The sequence below is a fragment of the Macaca nemestrina genome, chromosome 10 (genome assembly GCF_043159975.1).
Source record: "Macaca nemestrina isolate mMacNem1 chromosome 10, mMacNem.hap1, whole genome shotgun sequence".
Taxonomy (NCBI): Eukaryota; Metazoa; Chordata; class Mammalia; order Primates; family Cercopithecidae; genus Macaca; species Macaca nemestrina.
Genome location: NC_092134.1, coordinates 13458565 through 13478492, shown reverse-complemented (window position 1 = coordinate 13478492; position 19928 = coordinate 13458565). Strand labels below are relative to the sequence as shown.

At 40.0% G+C, this 19928-nt stretch overlaps 1 protein-coding gene across 9 annotated transcripts in view; it reads right to left on the bottom strand.

Annotated features, from left to right (window-relative positions):
• Positions 1-19928, bottom strand: part of LOC105494878 (citron rho-interacting serine/threonine kinase) — a 195409-nt gene that overhangs the window by 39073 nt on the left and 136408 nt on the right. For all 9 annotated transcript variants that reach the window (XM_011763857.2, XM_011763808.2, XM_011763815.2 and 6 more), the window contains 5 exons: positions 16320-16373; positions 9072-9269; positions 8109-8302; positions 4458-4593; positions 2468-2572 (listed from right to left, as the gene is read on the bottom strand). In XM_011763857.2, the coding sequence (XP_011762159.2) occupies positions 2468-2572; positions 4458-4593; positions 8109-8302; positions 9072-9269; positions 16320-16373 (687 nt within the window). The remainder of the gene's footprint in view (positions 1-2467; positions 2573-4457; positions 4594-8108; positions 8303-9071; positions 9270-16319; positions 16374-19928) is intronic.

Genomic DNA, 19928 nt, shown 5'->3' with positions numbered 1-19928 from the left:
GTGTATGTGTGTTTAGTATTAAATTTTATTTTTTAAATTGTTTACAGAGGCAAAATACACATAAAATTTACCATTTTAACCATTTTTAAGTGTATAGTTCAGAGGCATTAAGTACACTCATATTATTGTGTAACCATCACCACCATCCATTTCTAGAACTTTCCCAAACTCCCACCCATATTTTTCATTTTAATTTTTATTTTGAGACAGGTTCTCACTCTGTCACCCAGGCTACAGTGCAGTGGTACCATCAGAGCTCAATGCAGCCTCAAACACCTGAGCTCAAGTGGTCCTCCCACCTCAGCCTCCTGAGTAGCTGGGACTAGAAGTACACACCACCACACTTGGCTGATTTTTTTTTTTTTTTTTTTTTTTTTTTGGTAGAGGCGGGGTCTCACTATACTGCCTAGACTGGTCTCAAACTCTCGGCCTCAAGCAATCCTCATGCCTCAGCCACCCATATTTTTAAAATTATCATTCAATAAAATATTTTATACTCACCTGCAAAAATTTCACTACACTTTTCAAACTTAATAGCACAACAGTATTACTTCTATCAGCAAAGTGCCTCAGGAGCTATGGGTATCATGTGACAAAACCTCATCAGCCAGAACAGGGCATTCTGGTTAATTAAACTGTCAGGCTCACTAAGGGTTAAACAGAATACTCTTTGGAGTCCAGTTTTTCATTATAAAGTGCATTTGTCCTTGCAGGTCAATCCTAAAGAACAAAGCAGAATCATCAGTGATTCAACATAGAGGGCTCTGGCTGGGGTGTCGGAGGTAGTCATCAATTTAAATAGCGATTCTCAGAGTTCTGTGAAAAGGTACCAGCCATCACGTAAGGGATGGGTTTAGGAGATCAGTCTGAGCTTGTCTTTTATGCTTCAAAAGCAGGGCACACATTATTTTTAACTAAATTACCCAATGTTCAAAAGCCTTCATGAAATTTGGTACTCAGAATAATCTGATAAAATTCTGCCCTATGCAGGAAGCTAATTTGCATGGATGTCCTATTGGCGTGAAACTTAATATACTTTGGATATTAGCTCTAAAGAACAATTTAACTCAATATTCACTCACCCATGTATTTAATAAACTTCTATTTGGCATACGCTATGTGCTTGACACTCTATTAAGCTTCACGTAGAAGGATAAAAATGACAGAGACCCTCTGGCCTTCATGACATATTTTTAATGCATTAAATACCTTAAGACAAGCATTATATGACCCCCATACTCTTACTTGAAAATTCTAATTTCAAAATGTCTAATTTGGATCTACAAATTGTCACTTTCAAAATTCCACCTGGAATGTAAAGCTAACTACTGCATGTTCTCACTTACAAGTGGGAGCTAAGCTATGAGTATGCAAAGGCATACAAAGTGGTATAATAGACACTGTGGACTCAGAAGGCGGAAGGCAAGGAGGGGAGTGAGGGATGAAAAATTACCTATCAGGTACGATATACACTATTTGGGTCACAGGTACATGAAAAGCCTAGACTTCACCACCACACAATTCAACCATGTCACCAAAAAAACACTTGTACCCCTAAAGCTATTGAAATAAAAAAATCTTTTTAAGAAATTTGTTTAAAAGTTCAGGCAGGGCACGGGGACTCATGCCTGTAACCCCAACACTTTGGGAGGCCAAGACAGGTAGATCACTTGAGCCCAGGGGTTCAAAACCAGCCAGCCTGGGAAACACGGGGAAACCCCGTCTCTACAAAACAATACAAAAATTACTCGAGCATGGTGGCATATACCTGTAGTCCCAGCTACTCAGGAGGCTGAGTGGGAGGACGACCTGAAACCAGGAAGTCAAGGCTGCCGTGAGTAGTAATTGCACCACCGCACCTTAACCTGGGCAACAGAGCAAGACCAAAAAAAAAAAAAAAAAAAGACTCCAGAGAAAAATGAGCTACCAGCCGTGAAAAGACATGGAGGAAACCTGGATGCATATGACTAAGTGAAAGCAGCTAATCTGAAAGGCTACATACTGTGTGATTCCAGATATGCAACATTCTGGAAAAGGGAAAACTATGGAGACAGCAAAAGATCAGTGGCTGCCAGGAGTTGAGGGTGGGGAGGGATGAACAGGCAGAGCACAGAGGGTTTTTAGGGCAGTGAAACTATCCTGTATGATATGGTAAAGGTGGATAACTGTCACTATACATTTCTCAAAACCCATAGAATGTACAACACCAAGAGCAAACCTAATTTAAAGTATGCATTTGGGGTGATGATGATGTGTCAGTGCAGGCCCATTGATTGTAACAAATGGACCACTCTGGAACAGGGTGTTGACAGCTGGGGACGTTGTGGGAGGAGGGGGCGGGGAGTATGTGGGAACTCTCTGTGCTTTCTGCTCAATTTTGCTGTGAACCTAAAGCTGCTTCAAAGAATAAAGCCTATTAAAAGAAAAAAATTCTACTTGGCCCTTATCCCAGGTGTTTCACACTCACCTCTTCCAGAAGCCTCTGTTTGAGCTCTCGTTCAGTCTCCAGCTTCTGCTGTAAGCTTCGGGCATTCATTTCAAGCATAGCATGCTTCTTCTCCAGGTCATTGAGCTAGACATTTGGAAAGATTGGCATAATGCCACATTTAGGAATGTTAGATGCTGACAACTTTTATGAATGTCCACGAACCTTCACGAAGAAAGAATATTGAGTTCTAAAGGTCAGAACGTAAAGGTTGCTTTTTTCTAAATACAGAAGTCCATGTCACTGGTGAGTCTTCCATAGGTTATTAAATGAGGATGGAAATTATTTCTAAGGGATGGCTCTTAAATATAGCCATGACAAGTTCTAGGAGATGACTGCTCAAGGATTTATTTATCTGACATGCTTTGGCTGAATTTAATTAAATAATCATATGCTGAATGCTTACTACCTGCATTATGGCTTTTAGGATGAAAGGATAACTAAGCTCTCAAGGATCTTACATCAAGTCAGAAAGGCCCATAACTAGACATGTACGCAAATAATGACTGCTTTGTCAGATTTTAAGTTTGATAAGAAAGGCTTGGGAAGGAGAAATTCATCCCAATTAAGAGAAGATCAAGACAATAAGGTATTGCAAAGTCTGGAGCTTTAAAAGACACAAAGGACTTTGCTGCTTAATACTTTAAGAGCAGTCAACTAGAAAAAAATATTTTTCACATTAAACATAAAAGGCCTCACATATTTCTAATAAATCTAGTTTCCTCATGCTAAAAAAAAAAGTGGTAACCCAGTTTCAGGGAACTCAGGAGTGTTCCTCACTAGAGAGCTCTGGCCTGAAATCTAATAATTCTGTTTCTATTAATATAAGTATCTGGTAAGAAAATAATCATGGATGCCCATAAAGATTCATATTTATCACACTGTTATTTATATGGCAAAATACTGGAAGCTCAAATTTCCAATACAAGTATAATGATTAAAGTAGGTACTTCCATGGAATTTATTTATTTTTTTTAGAATCACATGTTCAAAAAATACTCAACTCAGAAAAAACCTGCAGTTAAATGATTTTTAATAAAAACATGTAAAGCTGTACACGAGAATCTAATTTATAAAAATACATACGTATGTCTATGTATGTGTGTATATGCATAAACATAAGCACAGAGACTGCAAATAAATTCACGAATAAAACAATAGCAATGGGTGACCAGCCATTATTTCCTTTACTTTTCTGTGGTTTCTATATTTTCCACAATGACCCAAATAACTATTTTTCTATCATGAAATAACAAAGTTATAGAAAATATAAAATCAGATTGTTATTTTGTGTGTGTATGTGCATGAAAAAGAGTGTCTATGTATGCATCTGTGTGTTTATACATAAAATTCCTCTGATCTTCACCTTGGTGATCTGTAACACTGAAGTACCTATTCTGTATCTCTCTCAAGATTATTAGCTAAAATCTCTAAAACATTGGTTATGACTGTAAATGTAATATGGAGAGGCACATGGATGGAACACGTGTATTTCCCATGTGAAATGCTGAGAACTGGAATGCGTCATCAGACCCTATCATGACCCTGAACTTGGAACAAGGAGAAGCTGAGCTACCTATTACTGCAGCAATGGGATGAGCATTAGTCACTGCCACCAAGAACTTCCCAAAGATGCACAGCATTCAATCCATAAAGCCTTCTGGAAATAAGATGCCAGACAACCAGAGAGTAGAACACCCAGATCAAAATTCAAACTTCAAGGGCCTAGACACACAGATTTTAAAAAGTCACTGGCCGACTGTGATCACTGGGCACCCACCATACCCACCCACGCTACTGCCAACCAAAAATGTCCCATGGTAAGGCAAAACCATGGGACATTTTTGGAGTGCATGAACATATGTTTATGAAATATGTTTGCCATGGATTGCATTTGAATTTTTATCAAGCGTGCCTTTAAAAGAAGGAAACGAAAATGTTTTCCTAAAAAGCAGAAGGGGTGGGCGCTGACCTTGTCAGAGAGGCTCTCGGCCTTCAGCTTCTGCTCTTTGAGAGCCTGCTGCAGAGCGAGAATCTCCGCCTTGTGCTCCTTCACTGCCAGCTCCACCACCTGGCGAGACTCGGTGATCCGCTGATCGGCTCTCGCCCTGCCAGAAAAACACAGGTCAGCTTTTGGAAGCCCCCCAAACAGCTGACCTGCTGAAAGAAGGCTGGTCCATCTCTAATCCTGACAAGCAACTAAAGAGGCTGCAGGCCAGAGAGATGCCCAACCTTGACTCCTAGTTCCAAACTGTCTTCCTTTCCAACAGCTTACCAAGCAAAGATTTGACCCATGTTAGGTTTGGGTGAGAAAAAACAAAACAGGCCAGGCGCAGTGGCTCACACCTGTAATCCCAACAGTTTGGGAGGCCAAGGTGAGTGGATTACCTGAGGTCAGGAGTTCCAGACCAGCCTGGCCAACATGGTGAAATCCCATCTTTACTAAAAATACAAAATTAGCCGGGTGTGGTGGTGTGCACCCCTAATCCCAGCTACTCAGGAGGCTGAGGCAGGAGAATCACTTGAACCCAGGAGGTGGAAGTTGCAGTGAGCCAAGATCACACCACCGCACTCCAGCCTGGGTGACAGAGCAAGACTCCATCTCAAAAAAAAAAAAACAAAACAAACAACAAAAAAAAGTTAAATGTTTTTGGGTACTCATCAAGAAACTGAAACTTGAGGCTGGGTGTGGTGGCTCACGTCTTAATCCCAACACTTTGGGAGGCTGAGGTGGGCGGATCACCTAAGGTCAAGAGTTCGAGACCAGCCTGGCCAACATGGTGAAACCCCATCTCTACAACAAATACAAAAAATTAGTCAGGCATGGTGGCGCGTGCCTGCAATCCCAGCTACTCAGGAGGCTGAGGCAGAAGAACTGCTTGAACTTGGGAGGCGGAGGTTGCAGTGAGCCAAGATGGTGCCACTGCACTCCACCCTGGGCAACAGAGCAAGACTCCATCTCAAAAAAGAAAGAAAAAACGAAAGTGAAACTTGAATCTGTTGAGTGTCTCCATAAATAATGCTAAAGAACAGAAAAATCAGAAGCAAACTGGGAAAAAAAAATCACTTCCCTTTCCCCATTTAGGTATCATGCTTCCTACTTCCACACTTCGGCTTATACAATCTCCTCCACTGGCCATCCCCTCCTTTGCTACTCTGCAAACTCAAATCTTACTCAGCCTTCAAGGATAAATTCAAATGCTATGATCTCCATTAAACTGTTTCCACTTTCTCTTCTCAGAAGCAACGTCACCTTGTTCTGTATCCAAAGCATAACTGTATTTCTCTCCTAAATATATATATACATATTTGAGATGGAGTCTCACTCTGTCGCCCAGGCTGGAGTTCAGTGGCGCGATCTCAGCTCACTGCAACCTCCACCTCCAAGATTCAAGCAATTCTCCTGCCTCAGCCTCCCAAGTAGCTTGGACTACAGGCGCATGCCACCACACCCGGCTAATTTTTGTATTTTTTGTAAAGACAGGATTTCGCCATGTTGGCCAGGTTGGTCTCAGACTCCTGACCTCAAGTGATCCACCCGCTTCGGCCTCCCCATCTCTCCTAAATATCTGAATCCATATCTCCTCCAGTAGACTCTTAGGCTCTTGAGAACACAGATTAACAATTATATTTTACTCATCTCAGTATCCCACATAATACCAAAACAGAAAAAAGAAAAAAAAAAGAAAAGAAAGGCACAATCTTCCACAATTGCCCTGAAAGCAGACATGAAATGAAAGCAGACTAATGCTAGTCTTCCTGAGAACAGTTCATAATTATACCTTCCATGTACGGTCATGTATTTCTTGATGCTGAAGCCAGATCCTACCCCAAAAATGATCTCCGTAGGTCCCTAGAAACAGCTAGGATAGGAGCTGCACTTGAGGGCGGGAGGGAAGGGGTCTGTGAGAAAACAACCAGAACTTATAATGAGGATGGCAGAGTCTAAGGATTCAGAAGGAAGCTGGAACAGGAGACTTAAACAGCAGTCCCTCACATCAACAAATACCCTGAGTGTAGAAGCTGGGAGGATCCACAAAAAGGAACTGTTTCTACCATTTCTCTTGAAATGTAAGGGTTCTCATCTTTTACCTCCAAACTTTTGAAGCTCAGTTGAACTTTGCATAATCCATCTGATATATTTAGTTGAGCCTACTATGGCCCAGTAAATGTGAGAGATACCCAAAAGAGTGTGACACAGATTAATTCATTGATTGATATTTCTACGGATAGCTTATCTTGCTTAAGGAGTTCAGAGAATCACAGGAAGGTAAGTTTCAGAGGAAGGTGACATGAGCAAGGTTATGAAAAATGGATCCAATTAGCTGTGCAGACAGGAAGTCACGGGGCACACACTAGCCCATATCGTGCCTTTGTACAAACTGGAAAGCAGCACCCGTCCTTCTAGGCCATTTCTTTCCATCTGTGAAACGTCATCACGTACCAATTTTGTCAGAAACAAAAACAGTTTCCTGCCATGAGCTGTAAATCTGTCATAACAACTCTTCCAGTCTATGACATCTTCAATGTGACCAGCAACCCTCAGAGCTATGGAGTACACAATTGCACCACTGTGGCCCCGCAGGAAGGGAAATCTATACTAGGTGAACTGTGGAAACAAAAGTGAGAAAGCAGAGGAACGACACTACCTGAACTGATTATTATCACTTCCTACTAAGAAAGGAAAAAAAAGAAAAAACAGGCAGGCATGGTGGCTCATGCCTGTAATCCCAGTACTCTGGGAGACCAAGGCAGGTGGATTACTTGAGGTCAGGAGTTCAAGACCAGCCTGGCCAACACAGTGAAAACCCATCTCTACTAAAAATACAAAAAAAATTAGCCGGGCATAGTGGCGCACACCTGTATTCCTAGCTACTTGGGAGGCTGAGGAAGGAGAATCTCTTGAACCCTGGAGGTGGAGGTTGCAGTGAACTGAGATGGTGCCACTGCACTCCAGCCTGGGTGACAGAGTCAGACTCTGTCTCCAAGAAAAGGAAAAAAAAAAAAAACACTAAACTATTCTTGTAAAGCAGTGGTTCTCCACTGGGGACAATGGAGACACTGGGAATATTGGGGGCAATGTCCAGAGACATACTTGTCACAACTTGGGAAGGGGGTTGTTGGTGGCATCTAGTGAGCAGAGACGAGGGATGCTGCTCAATATCCTACAATGCACAGGACAGTCCCCATAACAAAGAATGACCCAGCCTGACATGTCAATAGTGCCAAGGTTGAGGAATCCTGGGGTGGAGGGAAGACTAGCACTCCACATGACCAGGATTAAAATGGTAATGTTCTTGCTATGGTTACTCTGATAAGAAACCTCATGAGAGTGTTTCTGCACAGAAAACAGAGGTATTTGCCCTGATGCCCAGGCCTCTGCATGGGGAAAACAGATACCAGCCATAGCCACAGAATCCAACTCACACTATCTACGTTTACAACTAGGGTGACCACCCCATCCTGGTTTGCCCAAGAGTCTCCTGGTTTTAAGCACCAGGAGGCTTGTGCCCCAGGAAGCTTCTCAGTCTCAGCTGGGAAAGCTGATCACCCTGTTCACAACTCTCAGGCTGATCCTCCTGCGGTCACCTGTCATGAGCTTTCCACAAACACAAAACCCCACCTGCTCTGTTTCTCGGTGTCCAACATCCTCTGCAGCTCTCGAACCCGACACTCAAACTGGGATTTCTCGTCACCCAGGACGCTCCTCCAGGCCTCCCACTGCCGCTCTTTTTCTAGCAGCTCGTCGTTTAGGGCCTCCAAATCCATGACCTGTTCCTCCAGCATGGTACACGTGGTCTTCAGAGCCTCCATCGTCTGCAAATCAGTACCACGGATTTGTGCCTTATCTTTAAACAAGGATTTCCTGGAGATTACTTTGGTCAGGTCAGTTTCAGAAAAGCACAAGTTTCTAACTACAGTTTGAAATGCAGCTTGTCTTTTTCCTCTGCAGCCCGAGGGGACCAGGCAAGAATGGACGAAGGGCCAGTGCTGCAGCCACCTTAGAGGCAGAACCCAAAGCAAAGCCAGGGGAAGCGACTAAGCTTAAAATCAAGCCATTTATGTTGATCTCCCAAAGCATTTGATTTTGTTTTTATCTATATTTATTTTTTCGAGGCAGGGTCCAGCTCTGTCACCCAGGCTGGAGTACAGTGGCATGATCACAGTTCACTGCAGCCTCGAGCTCCTGGGTTCAAGCATTCCTCCCGCCTCAGCTTTCTAAAAAGCTGGAACTACTGGCATGCACCACCAAGCCCAGCTAATTTTTATCTTTTTTGTTTTAAGAGATGGGGTCTCCTGGGCTCAAGTGATCTTATCGCCTCTACCTCCCAAAGTGTCTGGATAACAGGGAAGAGCTGCCGCACCGGCCCAATTTTTTAAAATCAAAATTAATAAGAACTACACACTTTTAAAAGCCATTTTTAAAACCCTAAAACTTAGAAACAAGACATGATTCTAAAAAGAGCCCAGTGAAGTTGGGTATGAAGTTTAGTGTTGGAACCCTTGGGAGAATGCACCAAGCACTCCTCCTAAAATTGTTCTAAAAGTCCTCCAAGGATCTCATGACCTTGTTAACCCTCCTTACTTGCTTCTGGCTGGTAAGCTGCATCTCTCGTTCTGTGATCTCCCGGCGAAGGTGGTCCACTTCACTTCGCAGTTGTACAATCTCATCGTTGGCGCCGGAAGCCTCATCGAGTTGTTTGGACAAGTAGAAGTTTTGGTTGTTGAGTTCAGCGTTATCCTCGGTCAGCTGGTTTAGCTGCTCCTCCAGGTCTGTGATTACCTAAAAGAGGAAAGGAATCCAGTTACATGCCAAGCACATTCATTTCAAATGAGAAATTGCTTCTAGGGCTATGGATTTCTGAACTCACGTGACACTGGCAATCAACGTGCCGCTCATGAGTTTGCCCACCTGACCTTGAGAGTCACGTCCAAGCTCCCACGCCCACCCACTTAACTCTAAACACGAGCAGTGGTAGAAAAAGACCCAGTTTCTCTCTAACTCAGGACACATCTAAGAAATATGGCAAAAGCAATCAAAAGTAATCACTGCATGAAACGGACGACTTTGAATGAGATCAAGTTGACAGAAATAATACAATATGGAAGGAAAATGCAAATTAATAATAGAGTGGTATCACAATCTGCTAATTAAGCTAAAAATGCCCATGACACTATCTCTAGGACCTTATTATTGGAGATGGCCACAGTCTTAGAAGGCAAAATGAAGTTCTTATCAAGGAAGACTGACAGGGAAGGGCACCAGGAGTTATTTCAATAATATCACAAGCAATAAATTTAATTTCATACAACCAAGGAAAAAAAACTTAAGGGAAACTCAGAAAAACCCTGAAAATACAATACTGTACTATACCATCACTTTAATGTATTTTACTATACAGTTGGCTATCAGACAATGGTAAGCCATGTATATGAAACTGTCATTTTATTGAGAGAGATTTAATCGGGGTTTGCTAAATTACTTTCCTGCTCAGTAGCAGAATGACTTCAATTTCGGAACATTTAGCTTTCCTATTCTCTTTGCTGAGGTTTAGAATTACTGCTTGCAGAGAGCTTTCATGTATAATACTTTAGAAGTTTAAGGGCAATTTTCTAATAATAGTTGGACTGAGGCACACAGGCAGTAAATTAAATTGTATGTAACAAAAAGAAGGAAATTAAAAGGAAATGCCATTAAGCCTACAGTTATTAATTGTTTCCAATTTTCAAACCTAGAGTCGATTTCGTTTATGAAATGTTGCCATTGCTTTCATGACTAATTCCCTATTTTAACCCTCTTTGATTATCAGTTTTTTAAAAAATCTCCCCAGGCACATGGAATTAAAGAACATCAATTAAGTACATTTGTCCACAAATGTACTCAGAAGAGATACAACTTTTCATTTTGTTAACTGAGCTGATAACCTTTTAGTGTATGGTCTAATGGTCTAGTGATTTGCTTTTTAATGTCAAAAGCCACATTAATTCATAATGTACTGTTTTGAGATACACTGTCAGCTACAAGAAGGGGAATAAAAGTTATCTGGTCAGGTTCTTAGCTCAGATACCTTCTTTATCAAGGAAGACAAATAAGCAAAATCTGCACATTTGCCATTTCTAGCAGACACTTATGACTTGTAGGGTCCCTGCCTTTCCCTTTCTGTGACATGTTAAATCTCCTGAAACCAGAAACAATGAATAACAATGCCCACTAGTTCAACTGGTCTCCTTCCTGTATGTAGTAAACCTATTCCTTAAGATGTTTTTCGTAATGTCTCCATTTAACTACTATGCTTCCCCCTACCTCTTTCCCAAAGAAAAGTAAGACAGGCAGGCTGGCTTGGAAGATATAAAATGGATTCTGGAACCCCAAATAAGCCATCTGACCTTTGCTGGGTTGGTTTCTCCATCTGTGACATGGGAGTGAACACTATATTTACTCATCTGCTCTTACTCTTTTAATTTTTTGAATTTTCTTGCATGTTATTTGACCTTAATGTATCATGTGAACATGAGGTCAGGAAATCGAGACCATCCTGGCTAACACAGTGAAACCCTGTCTCTACTAAAAATACAAAAAAGTAGCCGGGCGTGGTGGCAGGCGCCTGTAGTCCCAGCTACTCGGGAGGCTGAGGCAGGAGAATGGCATGAACCCAGGAGGCGGAGCTTGCAGTGAGCCAAGATTGCGCCACTGCACTCCAGCCTGGGTGACAGAGCAAGACTCCGTCTCAAAAAAAAAAAAAAAAAAAAGCCTCTTGGGGAATAAACAGACCAGACTACAGAAAGTCTACTCACATGGAAACACATCATTGCCAAAATAATTTACTTGTCATTCAAGGATGTAGTTAAGACTTTGGGTACCTGCTTTCTTTGATTCATGAAAAAAATGCAATTTATCATTTGTGATAGCCCATTTCTGCCACCTTTTCTTTTTCTCCCAAAATTATATTATAAAATGCTAAAGAAGAAACACTTGGAAAAGGGCAATTTGGTATCACTCAGTTGAGATGGGCCCATTGGAGTAAGAAGGGTCTTTCTATTTCCCTGTTGTCATCCAGTCTACAAGGGTTCTTGTGGCTCTGATTATATTTCTGGTTTGTGATTGCTGGTTCTATATTTGGTCATCATCTCTATTTTGCCCATTTGACAAGAGAAGTGTTACATGTTTTTGTAAAGTACCCATACTGAGATTTAAGGCATTTTAATTGATTTGGACTTTTTATACACATATTCTATCTACCCAAGCCGTAACACAGTTAGCTTGTGACCTTGTTTCAAGTTGCTGGAGTCATGATATTAAATGTTGGACACACCCATGCACACACACACATATGTTACTGAGTTTACAGATATTAAACTGACTTATGACATAGGCAGTAAATTAATGGTCTTTGTGAGTTTTTTTAAAAAGGCATAGTAACAGGCAATGTTCACTACTGTCCTTTGAAGTAGGTATTATTTTATTTCTATTTTATGGATGGGGAAATTGGGGCAACAGAGATGCTAGGTAACTTGCCCAAGGTCACTGCTAGTAAATAACAAAACCAGAATTCGAACCCAACACTAAAACTCAAGAATCTACATTCTTGCCCCCTAAACTATACTGCCTCTCTAAAATAGGGATAGAAGTGTTTATTCAATTTTTTTATTCAGATCTTTGAAAACTGAAATGATGCAGGTAAAATATATTTACCATTCAGGACAACCCTTCTTGATTTCGATCCAGGGAATGTGCAAGGAAAATTGGTAGGTCTACTTTCTGGTCCTGGGTATATTCTCTCTCCACCAAGGTCAAATGATTTGTTTACTATGAGTCTGTTAACCTTTTAACCCCAAAGATAGAGGGTAAAAAAGAGAAACTGAAAGGCTGATTCCATCTTAGCAGTAAAAAAAGATGGGCAAGATATCTTCACAACGCAGGGGCCAGCAGAGCTTTCTTACATGCTGTTTTTACAGATAACAGGTCTTGGTACAGTTAGAAGAAAGAAGGGAAGATTAAAAAAAATGATCTAAGCTGGACATGGTGGCTCACACTTGTAATCTCAGCACTTTTGGGAGGCTGAGGTGGGTGGATCACCTGAGTCTGAGAGTTCAAGACTAGTCTGACCAACATGGAGAAACCCCATCTCTACTGAAAATACAAAATTAGCCAGGCATGGTGGCACATGCCTGTAATCCCAGTTACCCAGAAGGCTGAGGCAGGAGAATCGCTTGAACCCGGGAGGTGGAGGTTGTGGTGAGCGGAGATCGTGCCATTGTACTCCAGCCTGGGCAACAAGAGCGAAACTCCGTCTCAGAAAAAAAAAAAAGATCTACTCTCAGTGTCAAAAAGAAAAAAAAGAAAGAACTTTGTTTGGGCTGATCTGATCTGTTGTTTTTCAATGCTATCATGGTTCTGAGAAGAAGACATGGACCTCTCACACCTAACTGGAAGACCAGCAGAGGAAAATTACCAGGTAAATGTCCAATGGCACGTTAGGGGTGAAGAAACCAGTCAGATAATGAGCATCAGGCTAAAAAGACACAGGACTGAAATCCTATTTTAATGCCTGGTTCTCTTCTGAAGGCAGCTATTTGCATATTATTTATTTTTAATCTTATAGCTGACAGATTGATTCATAATTAAAACTATGTCATATGTTTGCCCACCAACTCCCCTCTAAAACAGACTTAGGTAGGGTTTTAGGTGCCAGATTGAATCAAATCCTTTTTAAATGTCTTCAAAATATAGAAATGGTCTGAGCTTGAAAATCTTACTGTGCATGAGCTTTTTGAAAGCTGAAGAGAGCTCCTATCAATTGAGTTATTATGGGAATTGTGGGAACTCCCATAATAACTCATTTTTAAATGACAAAGATGACATTTCCTAGCGGAGACAATCTTCGGCAATGCCAAAAAAGAAAGGAACCTCCAACACATTCCTCTGAAGTGTCTTTAAAGCGGTCTTGAACTTGGAAAAGTATAATTGAGACCTACTATTGTGGCTAAATGTTGTTCTAAAGTAGTGGTTTTCAAACTTTTTAAAGTAGCAGCAGAGCCATTTTCCAAACAAAAGATTATATTATAAGCCCAGGAGAATAAAATATTAATAGTAACCAATGTTGTTTAGCACTTTCTATGGATCAGGCCCTGTGCAAGCAGTTTGCACGTATCTCATTTAATTCTCGCAGCAACCTTATGAGGGAGGTACTACTACCAAATCCCATGACTCAGTGTTCCGTAAGTTGTACTGTCTGAAATGTGGATACGTGGTATACTGGAACCAGAAGCTCTCTCTCTTCCCTCACCCAGCCCCCAAAGAGCAGTTATTAAATTAATTACGTATCCTACAATCAATGAGGGTACTGATTGGAACTGAGGGTATACAATGTCATCTCCATTTTACAGACAAAGAAAGAGGGGCTTCGTAGGATAATAAGCATAGGTTACTAAGAGGCCAATTTATAATCTGAACTCTGTCTGATTCCAGAGCCCATGGCTTAGACTACTAAGTTACCCAGCTGCTCTGGCTGAAATGTGGGTGGAGGGCATCTCTCTCAGGTTCACACACACACACTTGGGAAGGCCCCCAGAGGCTTCGCCACAGAACACAGAGGTAAATGACGCAAAGATCAGAAGTCACCGTTCCAGAAAACGCAAATTTGGAGAGCATTAGAGTTACATGTGAAAGTAACCAAATGCAGTCTACATACTAGTGTATTCCACTAAAACTGACTTTCAATTTTTAAAATGGGGGACAAGATGAATTACAAAGGGGTATAAGGAAACTTTTGAGGGTGATGAATACAATAAATATTTTGTTTTTATCGCTCAAGAATGAAATTTGGATAATCTTATCCAAAATAATAATAAAATTCATTTTGATTGTTTTGCTGTTTCACAGTTATATACACGTTTTAAAACGCATCAGATTATAGTACACCAATTATACCTCAATAAAACTGTAAAAAAATGTTTTTTAGAAAGTTCTTATGCCAAAAGACTAAAAAAGGAAAAAAGAACTCCAGATGAATGGAACAGGATTACTAATGCACACATTTTTAAAAATCCAAGCTTATATAAGGAAAAAATGGTAATATAAAAAATTCCACAGTCATAAAATGATCTACATTTTATTCAGTGATCATTCACGCGCACGTATGTAATATAAGCAAATAACTCGTGTGTAAAATAAGAAAGAAAGGCAACAAGAAACTAAAATCCTAGGGCAGAAAACTACCAGAATGTCAACCCCCAACTACTCAAGGAAGGGAGGAGGGATGGAGGAAATCCACAGACATTTTAAGGCAGGCCCATCCCAATCCACCATCATATCAGGAAATGTAGACCAAAAAACTGGTCTGTCAGTTCCCCACTAAAGTCAAACAGAGGCAAATATCATGACCTAGTAATTCTTGGGAAATGCTCACCAGAAGTAAGTGCTCACAGCCACCAAAGGCTTTGTGCAACAGGGTTTCCTAACAGATTGATCCATTACGGAAACAATCCAAATGTCTACCAACAAGGAGAATGGATAAACAAACTATAGTTCTATTCATACACCAGAAACACCATACAGTGATTAAAAAAAGAACAAATTATTGATAGGTACAACAACGTGGAGGAACCTCACAAACCATTTAAGCGAGAAAAAAAAAAAAAAAAAAAAAAAAGCTAAGCCCCAAAGAGCACATCCTCTGTGATTCCATTTATATGACATTCAAGAACAGGCAAGACTAAACTATGGTATCAGAGGTCAGCACAGTGGTTACCCTTTGGGTGAAGGATGATGATGGGAAGGGAACAAGAGGGAGCCTTCAGGGGCTGAGAAAGTTCTGTACCTTGATCTACATTGGGGTTACCTAGTTGTTTATCTGTATAAAAATTTTATTGAGCTGTATACTTAAAATTACTACATTTTTATGTGCTTTACTAGATACATTTTATACCTAAATTAAGAAAAAAAATACCGTTAGGACTTAATATCTCATTTATAGTAGCTAAAGAGGAAATAAAGAGCTCATAACAAGAAAATAAAATATGTATGTGTGTGGAGGCTGGAAGGTGTTTCTGGAAATTCACAAATGCAAATAATACAAACAAGGACAAGATCACTGAGGACTAAGAAGGTAATAAAGTGACAAAAAGGCCAAAGAAAAGAGAGGGCACATGAATAAGGAGAACATCCCCATCTTCTGAAAGGGGCCTATTTCAGTCCTTCACTCTGATCAAAAATAGACTGAATTCCCACCGACCCTACTCTATTATATAACCTATGGAAGATGCTTATCCACTCATAGCATTTATTTCTCTCAATATAAATAACATCTCCCAAAGAGTCCTAGATTTTGAATTTGCATGTTAGAAAGCCAAATTCTGCCTGGTAGGAAGTTACAATTTCTAGGTCTCCAGGAGAAGAGCTCATTGGTTCTTCCTCTGCAGGGGTAGCAATCTGGAGAAGTCTCACAGATACAACTACCTTGGTGACAGGAGAGTCTCTGAGCTGGGTTAGCCATGAAACCGTCTACATTGGGGTAGGAGGGGGAGCTGCCTTGGGATTTTCATTGCAGCTGCTGAAACCTATTAGTGCTTCCACAAGTGAGAATTATTTTGACCCTTCCAACTATCCTCTTCCCCCAAACAGGAAGAATGGTTTCAGTTTTTCAAAACTGGAAGAACCCCAAAAAAACAGGTTATCCAGGGCTCAAAAACTCCAAATAAGGTTGATTGCATTATCTTCTTCAAGCTGCAAGTTCGAATCAAAACTCGTCACCAATATTTTAAAGAGCTGTCCCCTTTTCCTTCTCTGTTAGTTTCATGTTATTTTAATCATCTTTGGTTAATTAATACTCACAGTACAGCTGTTACGAAGAGCATCAAATTTGCGCTGGATTTCATCTCTATGTGCCTAAAAGGTAAGAAGTTGATTATAAATTTTTCATAGGGTAGAATACAATTCTACATGCTACGGGTCAAATATAAAGAATAGCAATTTGCCTGGAAAGCTGAGAATGCGGCACTAGCATCTGTTTTTCAAAGAACAAATTAATCAAATCATCCCCAACACCAGAAATAAGTTACAGGAATACACAATGCTGTGTTAATAACAATTAACTCTTTAGACCACACATGCACACCCTGTACAAATATTTTTAACATTTATATTAACATCTAGAGACTATTAGGAGAAAAGGGGGAAAAAAAGCAATAAAGGATGAAGTTTTACTCTCCTTCATTTGTCCTATTCCCATTCTGAAAAGATGAGTAATTTTCCCTCTTCCCTCCAACTAACTCCTCCCCAGCCCACTCCCTGACACACACATACACACAGAAACGCACACATAGGACAACAGCCAGGACAAAGGGACTTTGTGTGTGTGTTGTTTTTTCATTAAAAGCTGCTGACATTCAGAAAACTCTACATCGGCCTTGAAACAAATATATATAGGCTTTCTCCAGGACAAAGCTGCCTTAAACCAGCAGCATTTGTTCAGTTGACAAGGATTATTTTTTAGCACATACTATATGCTTGACACTGTGGAAGGATATAGGCACCCATGACCTGTGCCTTCATTCTGGTGAGGGAAGATCAGAAATGAATAAGTGCGTGATTACAGATTGGGACAAATGCTATAAAGAAAACAAATAGGGACCAGTTTAGAAAAAAAAAAAAAAAAAAAAGAATAAGAAAGGTAGGTAGAAACTTACTTAGATGGGGTGGTCAAGGAGGGCTTCTCTGAGGAGGTGGCATGCAAGCTGAAACCTATAGGATGATGAGGAGCCAGCCATGCAATGGACAGGAGACGGCAGAAGGAGCAGCATTTGCAAAGACCCTGAGGCAGGAAAGGGTCTGGTGCATTTGATGAACAACAACCACCAAAAAAACTGAGTGGCTACAGCAGAGTTTTTCAAATTGCAAGCTGTAATCCAACAGCAAGCATGACAAGTCGGGATTTTTGGTTCGTTGTATCCAATGAAGTAGAATAAAAAAAATAGAATTGAAAACATCAGAATGTGCCTTGAGTAGTAAACATGAGCTCTGTTATAGGAAACTTCTGTTTTAGATACTCTAACTCATCAAATTTAAGGTACTTTCCATTGTAAAACCTATGACTATTTTATGTAACATTAAGGAAGAAAAAGTCCTATCAAACTATGACATGTTTATGTCTGTATATGACTGTAATATGCACCATGATTTCAGATACCTTAGAATCAGTGAAATACAGTAAATATAATCCCTTCTATTGGATTGCAAATAAAATGTATTCTGTGGGCTGTGGTCAACTTTTGAAAAGCACAGCAATGAAGAAAAAAAAGTAGTCCAAGATGATGATAAGGACCAAGGCAGAGACCAAGAATCTTGAAGGTCCAGTAAAGAATTTAGGTTTCATTCAAAATTCAATTAATTGAAAACCAATGGAAAATTTTAAGAAAGAAAGTGACGGATTTTACTGTTGTTTTAAGATCACTGTAGATGCTATAGGGAGAAGAGGATCAAAATGGAACAAAGGTAGAACATAGCAGGGAAACCACTGAAGGTATTGTTACTGCCATTCAAGTGAGAGATGATGGTGGCTTGGAGAAGGATGGTGGCAAAAAAACAAAAACAAAAACAGAGAACATGGATGAAACTGAGACCTCCTTTGAAAACATAAGGAAAAGGACTTACTGATAGATGTGTGGCCCAGAGGAAAGAGGAGTCAACAATGCCCTAATAGACTTTTCACTTGTTAGACAAAGTGGATATGGTCCCATTTGCTTACATATGAAAACCCAAATAAGAACCCAGAACCCAGTTTAGGGCAGATGTAAGAGTGCTTCTTCTATTTAATTAAAAAAAAAAAAAGTCTCCATAAGAAGGTCTATAAAAGGCCGGGCACAGTGGCTCACGCCTGTAATCCCAGCACTTTGGGAAGCTGAGGTGGGCAGATCACGAGGTGAGGAGATCAAGACCATCCTGGCTAAAAGGATGGTCCCCACTAAAAAATACAAAAAATTAGCCGGACATGGTGGCGGGCGCCTGTAGTCCCAGCTACTGAGGAGGCTGAGGCAGGAGAATGGTGTGGACCCAGAAGGCAGAGCTTACAGTGAGCCGAGATCACGCCACTGCACTCCAGCCTGGGTGACAGGGAGAAACTCCGTCTCAAAAAAAAAAAAAAGCCTATAAGATAACTAAGTCAAATATTTTAGAGTTGTGATGTTTTCTCTAACATGTCTATTTTTCTGTAAATACTATTGTAAGTTTATAACGGCAGATTAGATACTTTAGAAGAAAAGATTAGTGAACTTGAAGACAAATAGAAACAAAGAAGTAGAAGACAAGAAGTAGAAACCAAAATGAAACACAATGAGAAAAGAAAAAGGCATTTTCAAAAAATGCAGAGCATCAGGGAGTTGTAAGACAACTTCAAGTAGCCTAACGTACATGTAATTAGAGTCCCAGAAAGAGTATAGGAGACAGAAAAAATATTTGAAGAAATAATGGCCACAAATTTTCCAAAGTTGACAAAAGCCATAAACCCACAGATGCGAAATATTCAACAAGTCCCAAGCATGAGAAATGTGAAGAAAATTAACCTAAAGCACACTATAATGAAACTGTTTAAATCCAAAAACAAAAAGAAAACATTAAAAAAAAAAAAAAAAAAAAAAAAAACACACAGCCAGAGAAAAATACATGTCACATTAAGAGAAACAATAATGAGAAAGATTTCTCACCAAGATGGGGAGAAGGAGTGGGCATGAAAAGCTAGAACACAGTAAAGCAATATCTTCAAAGTGCTGAAATAAAAAAAACCTGCCCACACAAAATTCTATACCCAGCAAAAATATCTCTTAAAAAATGAAGGTAATATAAAAACTTTTTCAAACATACAAAAGTTGAAGGAATTTGACACCAGCAGACCTGTGCTATAAGAAATGTTAAAGGAAGTCCTTCTGGCAGATGGAAAATGGCAACCAGAAATTTGGATCTACACAAACCAATGAAGAGCCCTGGAGAGACGGTAAAATAAAACAAACCAAAAATAGATTAGTTGCTCAGAATAGCCAGAAGAGAATTATAATGTTCCCAATACAAAGAAAAGATAAATGTTTGAGGTGAGGGATATCCCAATTACCCTGATTTGATCACTACACATTGTAGGCATGTATCGAAATATCATATGTATCTCAAAAATATGTACAACTGTGATATATCAATTAAAAAATATAAAAAATACCAAAAAATAGATAGTTGCATAGATAGGATCACAGACAGATTTATAAATAAAAAGTTATTATTTAGAATTGACTTCCTAAATAACTAGCCTATATTCTATGGCCTAAACAGATCTTAATTGTTTTTCTAAAACTCTATCTGCTTTTTGCCCAGCAATAATGAGAGATTTATTATTTTGTTAAGATAAGAATACTACTTATCCAAAGTAAGACTACGGCTATCTGCACTATGTCAAAATCT